The following is a 17,197-nucleotide window of genomic DNA, read 5'->3' as shown; positions in this document are numbered from 1 at the left end:
AAGCTTTTTCAGATTCTGTAACATGAACTCACAAATAAATTATCTTCTAGAAATGATTGCACTTGTCTTAGAAGTTTCTAGTTTCAAGAAAAATTTACTTATATTTTAACCATGAATTTCATTTTATTGGGTCCTTATTGTCTCTATGTCAATGTAACATTTATATTTCTAATTTTCAAAGACATTTATAATGAATTGTGTTTACAGGAGATGTTCCTAAAGAAACAAAAGAGGGGGAATGTGCCCTGTGGCTTTTACAAACTTAGTTTATAAAAGATGGAATTATATGGAATCATCTGTCCAGTTAACAATAACCTTGCAGATACAGACTCTGTGGTCTTTGCAGACTAATGCACTCTATATAGAGGTCTTATTTGTGACAACTAAAACAAAAGTCAATATTAGATCAGGCAGAAATACTTCCAGTACAAGAAAATATAATGTAGCAAATGTTCATGTGAAAAGAGACAATGTCCCAAGACGTTATTGGCAACTGGTGATAAAACATAGCTTATGAATACTGTTTTATTTTCCATTAAACTTGGGGCATTCAGTTTTTAGACTACTGTAAATAAGGTGTATTTTAATGTATTATTGTCTTTTTTTTTAAATAGTCTTCTCACTTTTTTTGAATCCAATTTTGTCATATCAAAGTACCATTTTTATAGTTGTACAACTTTAGAGATTACCTTTTGCTATTATCCTTATGTTTAAAGTAAGTTTGTTTACATTTATCCGAATTAATTAGGCACAACAAATCTATTATTACTTGACTTAAAAAGCTATTTTTATTTTCACTCACTTTTTCGTTTATTTAGATTTTTGAATGATGGAATCCTTTTCCGTTTGCATGCCTTGTTTCAGGCGGCCACTGGGGGGCGCTAGTTGTCCCTCTCTGGTCCATTGTTTCTGTTCTGCACCGGCGGGGCGGACGGAGTTGGAGGAAAATGGCGGACGGTGTGGATCATATCGACATCTACGCCGATGTCGAGGAGGAATTTAGCCAGGTATTAAGGCCTAAATTACCACACGTTGTCCCCTAACGTATTTTGTGTTTGGCGGCGGTGTTTTGATGATATTCCCGTCGAATTATTGTCGAAATAGCTCGTCTCCTAACTAGGCCTCTTTCGCCATGCTGCAAGCCTGCAGCTCAGCTTCAATAGTTCGTCATCTGAAATATAAAGTGGTCGGTTTGAATGTATCATTTTGCATACGTATTAATGTGCAACAAAATATTATAGTTTTATCATAAACACTTTTGAGCTTAGTGTATATTATTGGTTTTGTCGTGCAGCGCACATCAGGCCTCGGCATAGTTCCCGCGACTAAAGCTAAGACGAGCCAAACAAACACAATTTCCTTAGCTAGCTTCGCACTGTTTTCAAGCGAGTTGTTTAGTAGCGCTTTATTACTTAAAGCTACATAAATATATTCTTCTGTGAACAATTCTACAAAACACTACACTTAAATTGAGTGGAAATACATCTGGCTGTAGCTTTGTGCTATTAGCATATCTACATGTTTCATTTTATACACACACACACGCCCCTTTTGTTTACTTCTTCTGTGGTGCTTGAAGAAACACCAGTAGTTTTATCTAGGAAGTCAGTCATTTGCAGATATGGGTTATCTACAAAAATGTTTGTCTGTCGAAAAAAATGTTTTCAAACCCGCTTGTTTTCCGCGAATTAGCTAAACTAATGTTAGCCATTGTGTGAATTAGATACACGGATGTCAGCTGTGCATTTACGCGGTTTAAAACTAAATAATAGGACATTTTTGACTATTTAAGTCCAATTTTTCTTATGAGAATAATTTTTTTAGATATTAATACAGTGAGGTTTTGCTGTTCTCAACATTTTTATTCTAGTTGCTGATTTTTTATTATTGATTTCTATATTTTTTTAAAGGACTCCGGCCTTTGGAGGCCATTATCTAGCAGCATGTGGATTCCAGCACACCTGAAATAAATGACAGAATTGCCCCTCATTCTGTGCTGTTAATGAAGAAACTCATCTAAAAGTTGCAGGAGATTGGCCCAATTCATTTCAGGATGAATAATTGCTTCTTTCCAAGTTTGAGATCTTGGAGAAATAAATGAATGGGGGAAGAAAAAACAAAACAAAACTGTATATTCGCTCATTTTCTGTTTAGGTCAGATTTATTTGGTTAAAAGTAGTCGTCCTTCATTGGACATTTTATGCCAGTGATAGATCGATCTATGCCCCACCTTGGGAATGTTTTCAGCCTGATTATAACAATATTTAATTCTAAAGTAATTAATTTGCTGCCAGAAAATGTGGCTTTTGTGATTTCTGTAAATTGAGTGTTTTAAGTTTGAGCTGGAACGGCTTAATTGCTACCCATGTTTATATTCATCTAATGATGTTTTATGACAGGAACCGGAGTACCCCCCTCATGAGCAGATCGATTTGTACGATGACGTAATATCCCCCTCAGCCAATAACGGAGATGCTCCGGAAGACCGCGACTACCTGGACTCGCTCCCCGCCCCGGGGGGCTCCGAAGGGGGGAAGAGCGCCCCGCCCAATGTGGTTTACACCTACACAGGCAAAAGGATTGCCCTGTACATAGGAAACCTGACATGGGTGAGGAGCTATTACAGCTCAGATTTGTGTTGAACCTCCAAACGTTCGATTTGTGTTTTGAATGAGCCCTGGTATGCTGACAATGCTGTCTTTTGTTTCACAGTGGACAACAGACGAAGACCTGACAGAAGCTATTCGGTCAATAGGCATCTCAGATGTTCTTGAGATCAAGTTCTTTGAAAACCGAGCCAATGGCCAGTCTAAAGGGTGAGCTCATCGGTGTCTGCTGGTGGATAGATATGTCATTAGAATCGAAGACAGTCTTGTACTCCAGTCTTTTAAGAAACAATTTTCCAGGCGGTATAAGTGCACATCCTCCTCTAAATGTTCCAGGTTTGCCCTAGTGTGTGTCGGCTCTGAGGCATCGTCCAGAAAGTTAATGGACCTGTTGTCCAAGAGGGAGCTCCATGGACAGAATCCCATCGTCACACCATGCAATAAACAGTCTCTGAGTCAGTTTGAGATGCAGTCACGTAAAAGTAAGTTGGCCATCTGGTCTCTTTGCACGTCTTTCTTAACTTTTTTAAATTTGTTTTAGGTTTGTAAAATGATCCTCTATTTGTTTATAAAGTCAATTGGGACGAGCAAATAGAAATATGTCGGTTTGTTTTTATCTTCTCTGATTGCACAGGTACCCAGTCGGGCCAGATGTCTGGGGAAGGTAAAGCCGGGCCTCCGGGCTCAGGCTCCCGCGGCGGATTCCCGATGGGCAGCCGCAGCAAAGGCAGGTTCCCTGGACCCCCTGGTCCTGGAAATGACCGCTTCCCCGGCCCTGTGGGGCCCGGAGGCCCGCCACCACACTTCCCAGGTTGGTTTGACCACACATTTTGAGGGAAATACTAGAGGTGGTGTTGGGTGTCGAAAACACTTTATTACATTTGTTTTACTATAAGTAGGGTTTTTTTTTTATTAAGAAAAAAGAAAAAACTCTAAAATTTTGCACTCAGTCCAAAAGATTCAGCCTGATTAGGTTGGCTTTTTATCACAAGGTTCTGCTCAACAAACACACTATTACTCAGACTTGCATGGACTCAAAGCCACTCATGTACAGTTTTAGAGTTTTAATTTGTATTGCCAGAATTGTGTTTGTGCTTTTCTTAATTTAGATTGTTCTTTGTCTGTCCCACTCTGCCTCCAGTTCAACTTTCCTGGCTGCAGTCTTTCGCTTTGCTGATAGATTCCAGTTCCATTTCTTAACTAGCTTGCTTAAAGCTTAACTTGGCATCTTTTAGCTCTTCACAAGTCTTGTGTTGCCTGCATAATGCAAGAAGCAGAAGACATAATTGTAGCGCTTTTTTCTGCTCTCCATGCAATCCTTTACATGCCTCATCTATTGCTTATTAACTGTTGCCCCTCCCCCACTGGGCTGCGTCAGGCCTTCAGTTCGGAGCCAGAAGTTTATGAAGGGAAGAGTGATGGTTGGTTTGCTTTCTTCCCCATTAGGCTCGGGAATGAGACCAGATCTGGTTAGCCACCATGATGGCCCTCTGATGGAAATGAATTTCAATCCCTTCCCGCCGGGGGGCAGGAACGGGAGCTGGCATAGCAGAGGTGAAACACCTCGATTGATCCGAATAATTTGATCAGTTATCTTTCTTCTCTGAAGACTTAGAAGCTTGGTGATGGACCTGTGGTACAAATTGTGTCAGGATAATGATCTTATTCAAGGTTCAGTTTACCAACTACACTCCCAACATACCAGTGCCTTACAAAAGTGTTTGGATCATTTCAACTTGGTCACATTTTGTTACAACTACAAACCTCAGTGTATTTTACTGCCATTTTGTCTGAATGATAAACATAAATGATTAATTATGTAGTGCACTGAAATGGATACATGGATAAATGTTTCCAGCCTCTTCACAGATAAAAATTTTAAAACTGATGGTACAATAGTATGTAGAACCACCAGAGTGTCTCTTTTCACAAGTTTGTCGTCTCTTACTTTTCTCCTTCCAAACTTTAATCGACCAAAAATGGGTTTCGTTAATTAAGTGACTGCCGAAGGCATTTGGTGCTAAATTTAAATGTCTTTATTTTGAGGAGAAAGGAAAAGAAAAATTGTCTTTCCGCTTCGCATAATGCATTGAAGTTTGTGGTTGTGTCGTCACACATTGAGGAAGTTTACATGCTATTAGTACTTTTGTAAGGCACATGTTATCAAATATAAGAAGCCTTTAAGCAAGGTTTAAGTATTCCAGAAATGGTTCCTCCAATGTCATCAGAAGAACCATTGTCCATTAAATTGTATTTTCAGGATATTAATTATATGAAGCACCAGCTTGCTTTCATCTGTCTGTCATTTGTCTCTGCTTTGCGTTCTCACCCAATCTGCATCTTAACATTTGAAAGATGCTAAGAAAATAAAGCTCTCCTAAGATGTTTTTATTAGAGTTTTAATGTACTTTATGCTGTTTGTTGTTTTCCCATTTTGTGTTCTGATGTAGGAAAGACCTCCAGAAATTTTAACAACATGCTTATTTCTCCAGATGAGAGCTGTTTGGCTGTGCTGTAGCCAGAGGTTAAGCAGTCTGTTTTAAGTACATCTCTTCTTCTCCTTGTTATTCATTATAGGTGGGATTCAGGGACCTCCTCGTCCTCCTCCGGGCCCTCCTGGCCCCCCAGGGCCTCCAGGTCCTCCACCTCCTGGCCAAGGCCTTCCTCCTCCTCTGCCAGGCCCCCCGAATCGTGGCGACAGGCCTCCCCCACCTGTTCTCTTCCCTGCTCAGTTCGGTCAGCCACCGCTTGGACCTCTCCCTCCAGGCCCCCCACCTGCAGGTTACGTCCCCCCTCCTGGTCCTCCACCGCCTCATCAGGGCCCGCCTCCCCCAGGACCCTTTCCTCCTCGGCCTCCAGGCCCTATTGGACCCCCGTTGGCTTTGGCTCCACCCCCACACTTGCCAGGCCCTCTTCCAGGTGGGCCACCACCAGCTCCTCATGTGAACCCCGCCTTCTTCCCTCCGCCTGGAGGGAACAACATGCCCCCCAACGACAGCCGAGGCCCCCCAGGGCCAAACGACCTGTACGGACGGCCGCCGCCATATGATTCTAGAGATTACGGTCCTGGACGAGGGTAAGGCTAATGGAAGTCTTGCCAAGAAAAAAAACAAACTGTCTGTAATTGGCTGCATTGGTGACTGATCTCCTAATTGGCTCTTTGTAGAGACATGGAGTCATCACGGGGCCCTTTGAATGAGGCCGAGTTTGAAGAGATTATGAACAGGAACAGAGCCATCTCCTCCAGCGCCATTTCCAGGGCCGTGTCTGATGCCAGCGCAGGTAACGAAGAAGCCATCAATAGCAAGAGAAAATTCAGACAATAGATGTGTTTTCACAGTGCATTTATCATATATTAAAAAATCTCCAAACACGTGATCAGAATCAAAAGCCTTTGTCACGTTTGAAGATTTAGTTTTATCACAACTCTACACACACCCCTCTTTATTTGCTCCACTTTTTTGGTTGGCATGCATTGTATCCAGGCCAGATGTCTTTTTTTTTCATGTTGACCAATCAAATTGAAGGCAAGGGAAAGTGATGCAGAATTTACATTATTACAGTAAATATTGCTTTAACAGTATTAGCTCTGACTATCATTGTGTCTCCACTAATCACCCTGAACTTTAGGATCCCAACAGATCAATCGGTGTGGTGTGGGCGTCAGTGCAGTAAAAGTCCATCCAATTGGTCAAGTTTATTATTGACATGCAGAGAAAATAAATGGAACTTGGCTCCAAACATCGGATCCAAAAACTCCTATTGGGACTTTTAGCTATTTGCTGAAAGAACAAATGAAAATGTTTTGTTAATACAGTGAACTGGAATTGAGTTGTTACTGCTTAGGAATATAGTTCAGACAAAATTTGTAGGTTTTTTTTGCCTTTTGAGGTTTTGCATCAGTAATGAATTTCAACATATCAACTTCTGGTAAATGTGTCATTTTCCAGATTCCATGTTTAATGCATACCTCTCCCTCCTTCAGCTGATTATGGCAGTGCTATAGAGACTTTGGTGACGGCCATCAGTCTGATCAAGCAGTCCAAAGTTTCTGCAGACGACCGCTGCAAAGTCCTCATCAGTTCCCTGCAGGACTGTCTCCATGGCATAGAGTCGAAGAGCTACGGCTCTGTATCTAGGTAAGAACAAAGCTAAAGAAAAAGAAGGTTTTACCTTTAAAATGTTGAGTCGACAAGCATTTCATTTCCGCCAGAAGAGAACGCTCCCGAGAACGCGACCACAGCCGCTCCAGAGAAAAGAGCCGGCGACACAAATCCCGCAGTCGAGACCGGCACGAGGATTATTACCGAGAGCGCAGCCGGGAGCGCGACCGCCACCGTGAGAGGGACCGGGACAGAGATCGTGAACGAGAGAGGGAGAGGGAGTACCGGCACCGCTAGATGTCAGGGCAGGTGGGTACAGCTTGGTGCTCTGTAGCCATTTTAATTGGATCTGAACCAAACAGTTGGAAGAGGAAAATAACAGAAATATGAAGCCTTTTCCTTTGCTCACTTCTTTGATTATTAAACTCCAACTAAATTGCAGTATGACATTTTACGTTCCGATATGAATGAGAAACCATTGGGTAAAGAAAGTGTTAAGTGAGCAAGGAAAGGGCTTTGAAAACTGAGCCCTATGGATTCAGGTAGGTGGAAAGGTGAGTTACCATTTTGTTTTACAATGTGAGCCATTGCACATGTTGTGTACATTGTCTGGGATTATATATGTAATGGTACATTTACAAAAGCTGAAAGTCCCAAAGCTTAATGATAAGTTTTTAGCTTTTATTGTTCAAGCTTATTATAGACTAACATTTCAACACCAGCTGTGTCTAAAACTGATCAGTGAGCTTCAAGCCTGTTCTGCTTTTGCAAGTTTGATGTCCTTCAGCCATGAAGCTCCTGATTCACTGATTGTTTGTTGGAAGATGCACAGCTTTTGTTTTATGCGATAGTCAATGTTTGCTATGCAACGCGTGAACTGGAACAGGGTTGGGATTTGTATTTGTGAAGTTACAGAAACGCTAGCAGTCACTGGAAATTCAGTGTTGGATGTATTTGTTACTTTTGGGCTTCAGAAGTTGGTAAATCACAAAGTTCACTGATCCTTTTATTTATATATATATTTCATGTTTTTCTGGGTAGTTTTCACAGCTGAACAATATTCTGGGCATCATCTGTGCACTCCTCTGTTGAAGGGATGATATAACGCAGTACCTCTTAAGAATTGGTTTATTCTGATTGTGCTGTGTTGATAATGATTAGGAATGTTAAACAGCTGAGTTTTGTGTTTTACCAACAGCTGTGAGCTTAGATCAAATGTGGAGGTTGTTTGAAATTAGACATACTTGTGTGAATTTACAGCTGCCTTTGACTGTTGGTATTTGGTGTCATTTAATGCCGCACATTTGATGTCCCATTTGTTCTCACAGTATCTATTGCAGAATCTGCTTTTAACCTGATTTGTTTTATTGAGTCAAGTGAAAGTAAAATGCAGGTTATTGGCAGAAAAGCATTTTATTAATGTAGATCTGTAATAATGTGACGTTTCGCCATTTTATTAGGTTAAATGTATATACAAATGTTAAGACTCCAAACAATATTAGCATTCAACTGGTTGCATGTTGACTGCAAACAGTTGAATTGAACCTCATTGTAAAACTTTGAGGTGAAGTTGAGACATGAAAGATTCTCACGTTCTTGTCTTTCCTGATTTAATCTGCCATGTATGTTGGTGTGAAACACCTGGTTGCTCCAGGTATTTTAGTGTCAAACTTATGTAAAATGAGATGAGTTAGCTAAATTAAATGTCACAGTCATGTAAATGTTTTAAGATTTTAAATAATAATCTAAAAAATATATAATATTGGTCATACTTTATAGTAGGGATGGGCATTTCAAATATCTGTAGTTTTAGGAGTAAACCTTATAGCCCAATATTGGATATAGATCTCAGTGATCAAGATCCTAGGAAAAGTCACAGGATAATAATTATGATAGACTTTGGGTAAATAAAATTATTTCTTTATCCAACTATTATAGAATAGAGTAGAAATACACTTTATTGTCCTACACTGGGAAAATTCTGGTACAACATCAGCAAAGTGACAGGTGATAGAAATATGTAGGGTCACACAAAGATTAGAATATATAAAAACACAATTGAGAATAACAGGCTGTACAGTGAGCACAAAATTACATCATGACACACTGTGCAGTTAATAATTGTGTATTCAGATGCAAAAGATTGCACAACTGAGTAGCATAATTTAAAAATGTACAAAATGACAATGGATGTTTTTGCATTAAAAACAGACATTTACAATAAGTGACAATAAAACTGCAAACAGTGGAAATACTAAGAGGGATGTAAACACTAATAGTTTAATAGTTTGTTGGGAACAGTGATTGTGATGGGAGGAAGGATCTACTATAACACTCCATGGCTCACTTAGGATGCAGTAGTTTGTCACTGAACGAGCTCTGTTACGGCTTCCTGTTTTCCTAACATTTTGCAGCCACAAGTTAGTATAAAGTCAGTAAAAATACAAAGAAAAATTTGTAATGAAACCGTTGAGATAATAAAAGCCATTTTGAAAGCTCTAAACACCCACTCTACTTTAAGCTGACGTATCGCCCTCTTGTGGTAACGGCAAAACACTACAATCAGGGTGTGTAAAACGAGATGGAAATATCGTACAACATTTTGTTGTTAAAGCCCAATGTAATTACGATAGCTTCAATAATCAGTGCCCATCCCTAGTTTACAGTCTGAAATAAATTATCCAGGTTGTGTCCCAGCATGGTATGTTGTGCTGTCATTTTGGTCATGTTATACTAATTGAAGTGATCTATTTATTCTTTGTCACCAACTTCTCTAAGTAATTTTTTACGATACATTGTTGGTGTTTTGCTTCTCAAATTAATCTGTAACATGTTGAGGCTACTCTTAGTCTTTCTGGGTCACTTTCTGGTTAGTGTCACCCATGTTGTAATTGTTATTGGTTGGTACTGTCTACCAAGGCACCATTTGCATGTTAAATAACATGCTACCTTGTGTATATCTTTGCTGTAGTTGAAATGTTGTTTGTGGTGTGCTGCTGCTTTGTTTAATGTCAGAACAATTTGGATCTCAATTTAATAATGATCAGAGATCAGTAGGAACATTTATGGTTGCCCAGCCCTCCGAGTCACTGAAGTCAAATGCACTTGTAGTGAGGAATTATGCATTGTGTATTTAATATATACTATTGCCTTTTTATTAGTGTCTCTGTTGTATGCCATGAAATATTAAGCAGGGTCATTTACATTTTGGTTTTGCTGAACTTTGGAAGCAGGCAAAGCCCAACATAATGTCTCTTGGTAACCATTTTACTGCAATGTCCTTTTTAGTGTAGACTTGTGCTGAATCTCAGGTCTTAGTAAGTCAAACAACTTTGTATTCAAAGTACGTGTCCTTAAATTATGCATTATTTGATTATTTCACATAAAAGTACTTTGTGTCCATTGGGAACCCTGTTTAAGATACAAATCATTTAAATGTTCTTTTTTTATTATATATGTAGTGGCAACAATTAAGTTTAGAAGCCTTGTTAACTGCACCAGGATTTTCTAACGCATGTTGCCACAAAAAATGAAAAGGTACCCAGTGGACACAACGCCTGGTATTGAATGTGTGGACAATAAAATGCATTTGAGTAAAGTTTGAGAACTACTTCATTACTTTGGAAATGGGCAAAACATCATGTCCAAATATGCCCCATGTTCCATTGCTCCACACCCTTCCATGTAATATTTCAGGAAAAGAGTCAGTCGTGTTATATATGTAGTTATGCCTGTTATGGTTTGGCCATCTGTTGTCAAAGTATGCTTTTCACTGTTGGTGTTCATAATCGTGAACTAAGTGTTTTTCAAAGTTTCTTGCTTTGCAATGCCTTAAGACACTTTGCCAGTATAATTATTGAAGAGGCATCTTCAATGTCCTTTGACAAAGAAGCAATTTGATCATGTCAAACCAGAGTAAACACTTTAAAAATTAAGGTTGGAACCAACTTGCAGTAACAAAATAAGGTCCAGTGCATAGTCTATGGGGAATGTACACATTTACAAGGAGTAGCAGATCAGAGTTAAAAGAAACCATTTTTCAAGAAAATCTGGTCTTTGATTGTTTCTGTCATCACACTAAAGTGATTTTAAAAACGCGGGCAAAGAAAGTTTGGAGAAGTTTGCAATGTCTTCATATTATTGATTAGACCAAGTTCATATGTTTTAAATCCAAATGCTTTCTGGACTCTAGATCAGGGGTCTGCAATGTACAAACCTTCCACAGTGGCTGCTGGCGTTCACAGGGGTTAAGGACCACAACCACCTGTGAAAAGCTAAAAACACCAAATACTTGAGGCTCCTCTGGGGGAAAAAACAAACAAATGCATATTGCTGCCTATTTTAATACTCCAAACAGACCTCTAAATAAATTTTAGCTTAGGAAGCAGGATTACTTTGGCATAGAGCTACTAGACATAGTTGGCATTTGCAAGCAGCCAATCCAGGAGCAGCATGTCTTTTCCTGGCTGTGACCTCCAGGAAAAGAAATAAGGACAACCATGAATGTTACGGTGCGTTCACACACCAAACACACATTGAGTGTTAGGCGTGTCTGGTTTACATCCACAGTTTATGTGGAGGCATGTTGAGGGCCATTTAGTGCAGCACGATTTGAACTGTTTGGACCGTTTGTTGGGTCTAGTGCAACCAACGCTCCAGATGGACTTTGAATGTAAACCAGACGCATCAGATGCTCAAAACTCGTCTGGTGGGAAAGCTCCAAAAGTGCTCACCCTTCGAACTGGAAGCATCAGACGCATTTGGTGTGAACGCACCATCAGCTTCCGTGGCAGTGTTAAGATGGTTTCCACTTCATATATTAATGTACATCTGCTGTTTCAACAATTAAGTAGGCATTTCTAAGCATTTTAGAAATGGTTTCAAGTATTGATGAGGTTCAGCTATTCACACGTGGCAGTGGTCCCCAAACCCCTTGAGTAAACACACGGGTTTATTAAAACCTACATTTAAATGCTTAACAATTGGTTTTGTGAGTCTAAACTGGTCTGTGGAGTAAGAAAAGAAATGTATTTGGTTTGTATAGGTTGCAGACCTCTGCTGTAGATTCAATATTCTGTTAAAAACCTGAAGGGTTGCTATATATAAAAAAGATTACCTTGGAGGTGCTAAATGCTGACTTCAGGATCTAAATTTAAATGAAACATCTGGTGGATTTATGAGTTGATGGTCTGGATCTGAAAAGTTTTGTGCCCCCTGTTAAAAGGCCTGGTTTGTAAAATGTAAAAAGCAAACCAACGTTAAAAGTTGTGAGTTTAGAGAGACTACTCAACCCTGGTTTGACTTTGATCTAATTGCCATTTACAAGCAGACATCGATGCACGTTTCATGTCTATAATTTGTAATGAACCTTTAATTATTCAGCAAATGATGTATTGCTCATAAAATTAGTATTGTGGGATGAATCATCTGCTTGTCCTTAATATTAATAGAAGATCTGAAACCAGAGTGTACTCATGACCTTTTAATGTAGATACTTGAATCTTTGTCCCATAAAAGGTAAAGCTGGGATTGAAACAAATTAGATATTTCTGCCAAGACTTTTTCATTTTTCATGTAACATTCTTGAAGGGCTTGTAATATTGCAGGCATATACTGACTAAATAGTTTGACACTATTTACAGCCTCTAAGTTTCCTGTTCTTTGCATGCTGCACTTTGTTGTGCTCAGGTGTTGACATAAAGTTTTCCATCTGCTTGATTTGCTCTGTTTGATGGATCTTGATGGGAAACATGACATTTTAGCATCTCAGCATTGTTTCATGTAAAAGAAAAGGTTCTACCTTTTTAAATATCACGTTCACAGATTTTGGTGGCAGAATGTACATTGCAGAGTTTTACAAAGTCAGTGATTATATATGTGTTTTTTTATGTTCAAATTTTTTTGAAAGAACCAGGTCTTGTTTTTCCTCCAAAATGCTTCAGTGCTAGTTTAGGACTGGAGATAATTCTTGTTTTTTGCTATTTAAACAAAAAACTAGTCTTGGTATTTACAACAAGTGACACAAACATACAAAATGATGCTTTATCAACTTTTGTTTGGAAGTGGTAGAATGTCATTTTTATTAGATTATTAGTTATGAAATGTTTTAGTTTTGCATAGCCTGTTTCACTAGATAGTTTATTTGTTTGTCTTAGCTGTCCTTTGGTGCTTTTTACGCTAATTTTGTCACAACTGAAGTCAAAAGAAAAAGTCAAGCTCTGAAGTGTCTTTGTTGGAAAAACACAGATCCACATTTTCAGTGTTTAGCTTTCTAGTCTGTCTACCCAAAGCTGTAATTTTGTAATGAAAAATTAAGCAGGACATTTTTCAGTAGCATAATAATGAAGCTGATTCAAATTTGGTGATATGAGATGAACTACATGAAATCTAAAATCTTTTTGCTCAAGGTATGAAGGTAGCACTTTTAAATCCTATTTTCCTTCTTTTGTATAAAACAATTTTACAATATTGTTGGCTGCAACTGTGTTTATAAAATAAAACCTTAATAAACCAGTATAGTTTTTGCTGTTTAAACTGTATGTAGTATGTTTCTCCATGTCCATCCTTGAATTTGGAATTTACTGAAGGTCGGCTCACTTACAAAATACCAAAAGTTAGTCTAAAATGTTGCATGTCTAACTGGAGGTTCTCTGTCCATAAATGTAGTGCCCATGAATATAGCTCCTATTCAAGCTATCTACGTTAGACTATCGAAGGAACACTTTCAGTTTCCCTCTGTGTCTTCATGCTGAAACATTTCAAAAAGCTGCTCTGTTGAAATTTGCATGATATTCTTGTGTATGCGCTGGGGTTGGGAGCAATTCACAATCAGCTGAGTGCAAAAAAACCCCCTAAAACTTAGTTTGCTAAAGAAAATTGTGCCTCGTTGTCCAGCATCTGTCCCCACACAATGCAGTTTTTGTTTTTGTGCTGATGTAAGCTCAAGCACTGCGACTCAAAGTGATGGTAAATTGAACCCAGCCTTGGTGGACATATTCTGTAGCGTAGAAGTTTATTGGTGAGTGGGGGAGTGTTTACTCTTGGGCTGGCTCCAAACCAAACTGCACCCTTCGTTTTGACACCTTTCAGCTCACGTGGATCAAGGATGGAAGGAAAAGGAGGAACGCTCTCAGTACACCATCACCCTGCATGACCGGACAGGACTACAACTACCAGCTCTTCCTGCGCCCCCCTCCATGTCTCCTCTCTTTTCCTCCTTCACCCATCTCCCTCTCTCTGTTGTCTGCCTGACTAAGAGCAGTGGATGGAGGACCCTCATCTATGTAAGGCTTTTGTCCAAATGTCTATATTCATAACTAAAGATGAAAGAAAACTTTCCAAGCAGTTCTTTTGTTTTTGTTTTGTTTGACATAAAGACTAGTATGTGTGATGCTTTTTTCTTTCTTTTTTTTTGGCAAAGAAACAATAAAATGCCTGTGCGACCCTTAAAATAGAAGACAAGCATCAAGTTCCTTTCATTTGTTGTTTTTATTTGGCTCGCTGTACTATGTAAATTCAATATAGGCAAGTTTTTATAGGGTTCGTGTTTGACGTTTTCTCTCTTTCTCTCATTCTCATTTCTTCCTGGTTAGTATGTTTGTAAATGTCTGATTTTTGAATGAAAAACTAGATGGTGTAATAAAAAAATGTTTGAGGTCCACTCATCTGGTGAATTTCTCTACATGTTTGTTTCATTGATATTAAATGTATTTTTGCACTGATTTTATTTTTTTATTTTTTTTACAATCCCAAATTTCACCAAGTAAGTGATCCTTTTCCTTGACATTTTGTTTCTCTTCAAATGGATGGGATTTTTCCAAGGTAAGACTTCAGTAGAATGTATTTTCGAATGTGAACAGACGATACAGTGTGACCCAAAATGGACGCTCCTAGAGGCATTAAGGTCATTTTTGGAAATCATGTCGTAAATCAAAAAAAACCTGCTGCCGTTTGCTGCGCTGCTTCACATGTAATTATGCTGGATCGTTGTTACCAAAAGTGAAGACAAAAATGTTTGTGGTACGTTTTTATCATAGTGAGCAATATTGTTGCATTAATTGATTACCCGTTTTCTTTTAGTCCATTGTTGTAAAAACTGGTTAGTGTCGAATGCAAGTTCAAAGAGATGTTTACATTCTCTCATTTTCATGGATTGTCATTAATTTGGAGCCTTTTCTGGATGTTTTTTGAGCATTTTTTTGCTGTGCTTTTTGTACAACAAAATCAGATTTTTTAGTCATCCATCAGCTGCTGTCATAATTCTGATTAAATATATATAGCAGCTCTTACTGGAAATCATTTGAATTAGTTTATTTCTTGTCATGGAGCTTTTAATCATAGTACATAAATATTCAACAGTGTTCCAACCAAGGCTGTTTAAGAAGTTTGATCTGAAACTAGCATTTTGACTAAAACATCTAGGCTTTGGTCTGTGTGAAAGTGACAAGATTTTAAGGTGGTTATGTATTCCACCCACTTACAGTGAACCACTTCTGTAGCATAATGCCGCCAACACCATGCTTTACGGTAAAGTAAGCCATTGATGCTGTGAATAGCTTAATTTTTGGAGAAATTTGTTGTTTGCTCCCAGTTATTTCCCTTAAAACCAGTTCACGCTGTGGGAAAAATGCTTTCAAATGTATCGCTAATTCTCTAAATTATTGACATCAATGCCCATGATGAGTGTATGTAAACTTGTGATCAGAACAATATTACATGCACCTGAAATGTTTTTAAAACTCAATGTTAAAATGGGATTGATTGCCACTTACAGCAGCCTCTCTTTCACTTCACCACCCATCCTGTTGTGTTGCATTTGTGTCACTGTGATTGTCAGTTTGTCTTATATACCTTTTTTTTTTTTACGTTTAAGGAAATGCTTTTAAGAAGTTCTGCTTTTTTTTGTCTTTATTTACACTGTCAGACCAAATTTTGAATTGCGACGTAAAATAGCTGTATTTGTTTCAATACAGATTTACTTTTTGAATTGTAAGTAAAATAAAATAAAAATTTTAAAAAATTGCTAATCCATGTTAAGAATCTAGAGCTGCTCCAACCGTGTCTCAAAATATAGTACGTTTTTTCCTTTTTACTTAAGTCACATATCCATATAGGCAGATGTTATGGGAGGGGGGAAACATAATTTTGTTGTATTTGGATTTTAATCTCCACTTGACATTGCCTACTGTTATCACCTCACCCTAATTTTATTTTTGACATAATCTGAGAGCTTACATTTCAAGTGTTATCTGGGGGAAAGATTGCTCGTGACAATTTGGGCGCAAACGTGTATCCTGATGATGCTCTTGCAGAATGTTTTTCGTCGGTGTGTTGTATTGTGTTTTGTACTCGCAAATGTTCATATTCTCTTATGACCCTGTTAACTCTGTTAATAGTAATGGAGACGGGTGTATTAGATTTTTAGTGAACCGGTAAGTAGAATTTTTATTTATTTCTTTTATACTTGCATCAGAAATTTGGTTAATGTTTTTGTCGTTTAATGACAATGGAACTTTAATCAAAACAGAAAATCTTAAAGTGAAATTGTTCAAATATGATTAGCTTATGTTTTTGTCCTGTTATATTTTTTTTAAAGAAAATAATCTAAAATTGGTTTTAATCTACATAACCATGTTAAGAGCAAAAAGACAAAAATCCTTTGAGTTTTGGTTAAAGTGTTGGTCAGTTTTGTGCCAACCTTTTTCCACAGCATAAAGGTAAGTGTTGTCAGGTCTGCCTGCCCTGGAGAAGAAGTAAGGAGGAGCTGCTTCGAGAAAGACCACTACACAAAACAAAACATGAAAAGTAACCTTTTTAATGTTCTCAATTTAAGTTAAATTTAACTTATTGTATATATTTAATAGTCTTATTTGAACTAACCATGTTTTCTCCCTAGAACAGAATTGGGAAATAAGTGGGCAATTAAAAAGCTCCGATTTTCACATGATCTTTATAATAATACAGTTCAGTGTGGGATACTATTGGTTATTTATTGTGAAACTCTTAATTGGGATGAGGTATTTGCCATAGGAACACAGTGGTACACAGATTCACATTGCTGATTTTTACTAATAAAATTCTTTTGCATTCAGTTTTTGTTTCATTTGTACTTCATCAAAATGTCTGCAGTTTTAAATATTGAAGCACAATATAGCAACGTATAGTGGACTAAATTGTAGTTTCAAGTATTTGCCGACCACAAATATAAGAAAATTAGGTTATTTTTCGCAAATTATATGCAGAGTTTGATAGGAGTTTCAAATAAATGACACCAAAATTTGAAAAGTTTTGATTTTTTTAACGATCTGAGAGATTTTGTGGTAAAATTCATTTGCGCGGCAGTTGCATTTAAATTTTTAAAATGTTATCCTATAGTTTGAGACTCCTGGTTTAGAAAAAAAATTAAAGCTTGAATTATTCAACCAGAATCTGGTCATGTAGCAAGATTAGGTTTGAAAACAGTCATCGGTGGTGGGCTGATGTAAAACG

At 38.0% G+C, this 17,197-nt stretch overlaps 1 protein-coding gene across 5 annotated transcripts; it reads left to right on the top strand.

The window, feature by feature from the left end:
• Positions 1 to 886: 886 nt before the first annotated feature.
• On the top strand, positions 887 to 16,799 carry cpsf6 (cleavage and polyadenylation specific factor 6). Of its 5 annotated transcripts, none has more exons than XM_032590178.1 (11): positions 887 to 1,007; positions 2,400 to 2,609; positions 2,713 to 2,816; positions 2,943 to 3,088; positions 3,241 to 3,417; positions 4,053 to 4,160; positions 5,184 to 5,682; positions 5,773 to 5,888; positions 6,592 to 6,745; positions 6,820 to 7,018; positions 13,799 to 16,799. In XM_032590178.1, the coding sequence occupies exons 1-10, from the start codon at positions 948 to 950 to the stop codon at positions 7,004 to 7,006; spliced, it is 1,761 nt and encodes a 586-aa protein (XP_032446069.1). In that variant the 5' UTR covers positions 887 to 947; the 3' UTR covers positions 7,007 to 7,018; positions 13,799 to 16,799. The 5 variants fall into 5 exon arrangements, with proteins under 5 accessions (XP_032446069.1, XP_032446068.1, XP_032446067.1 ...); XM_032590177.1 differs by having other exon boundaries at positions 3,232 to 3,417; positions 6,823 to 7,018; XM_032590176.1 differs by having other exon boundaries at positions 3,232 to 3,417.
• Positions 16,800 to 17,197: the final 398 nt, after the last annotated feature.

This window comes from Xiphophorus hellerii, chromosome 17, assembly GCF_003331165.1.
Source record: "Xiphophorus hellerii strain 12219 chromosome 17, Xiphophorus_hellerii-4.1, whole genome shotgun sequence".
NCBI classification, from domain to species: domain Eukaryota; kingdom Metazoa; phylum Chordata; class Actinopteri; order Cyprinodontiformes; family Poeciliidae; genus Xiphophorus; species Xiphophorus hellerii.
Note: the sequence above shows the minus strand (reverse complement) of the source record. Positions and strands in the feature narration are given on the sequence as shown.

Bases quoted from the DNA above. Each gene is read 5' to 3' on its own strand.
- cpsf6 (XM_032590176.1), top strand. From the start codon at position 948: ATGGCGGACGGTGTGGATCATATCGACATCTACGCCGATGTCGAGGAG. The intron at 5,683-5,772 runs GTAAGGCTAATG...GGCTCTTTGTAG, and splicing joins GATTACGGTCCTGGACGAGG to AGACATGGAGTCATCACGGG. The intron at 5,889-6,591 runs GTAACGAAGAAG...TCCCTCCTTCAG, and splicing joins CGTGTCTGATGCCAGCGCAG to CTGATTATGGCAGTGCTATA.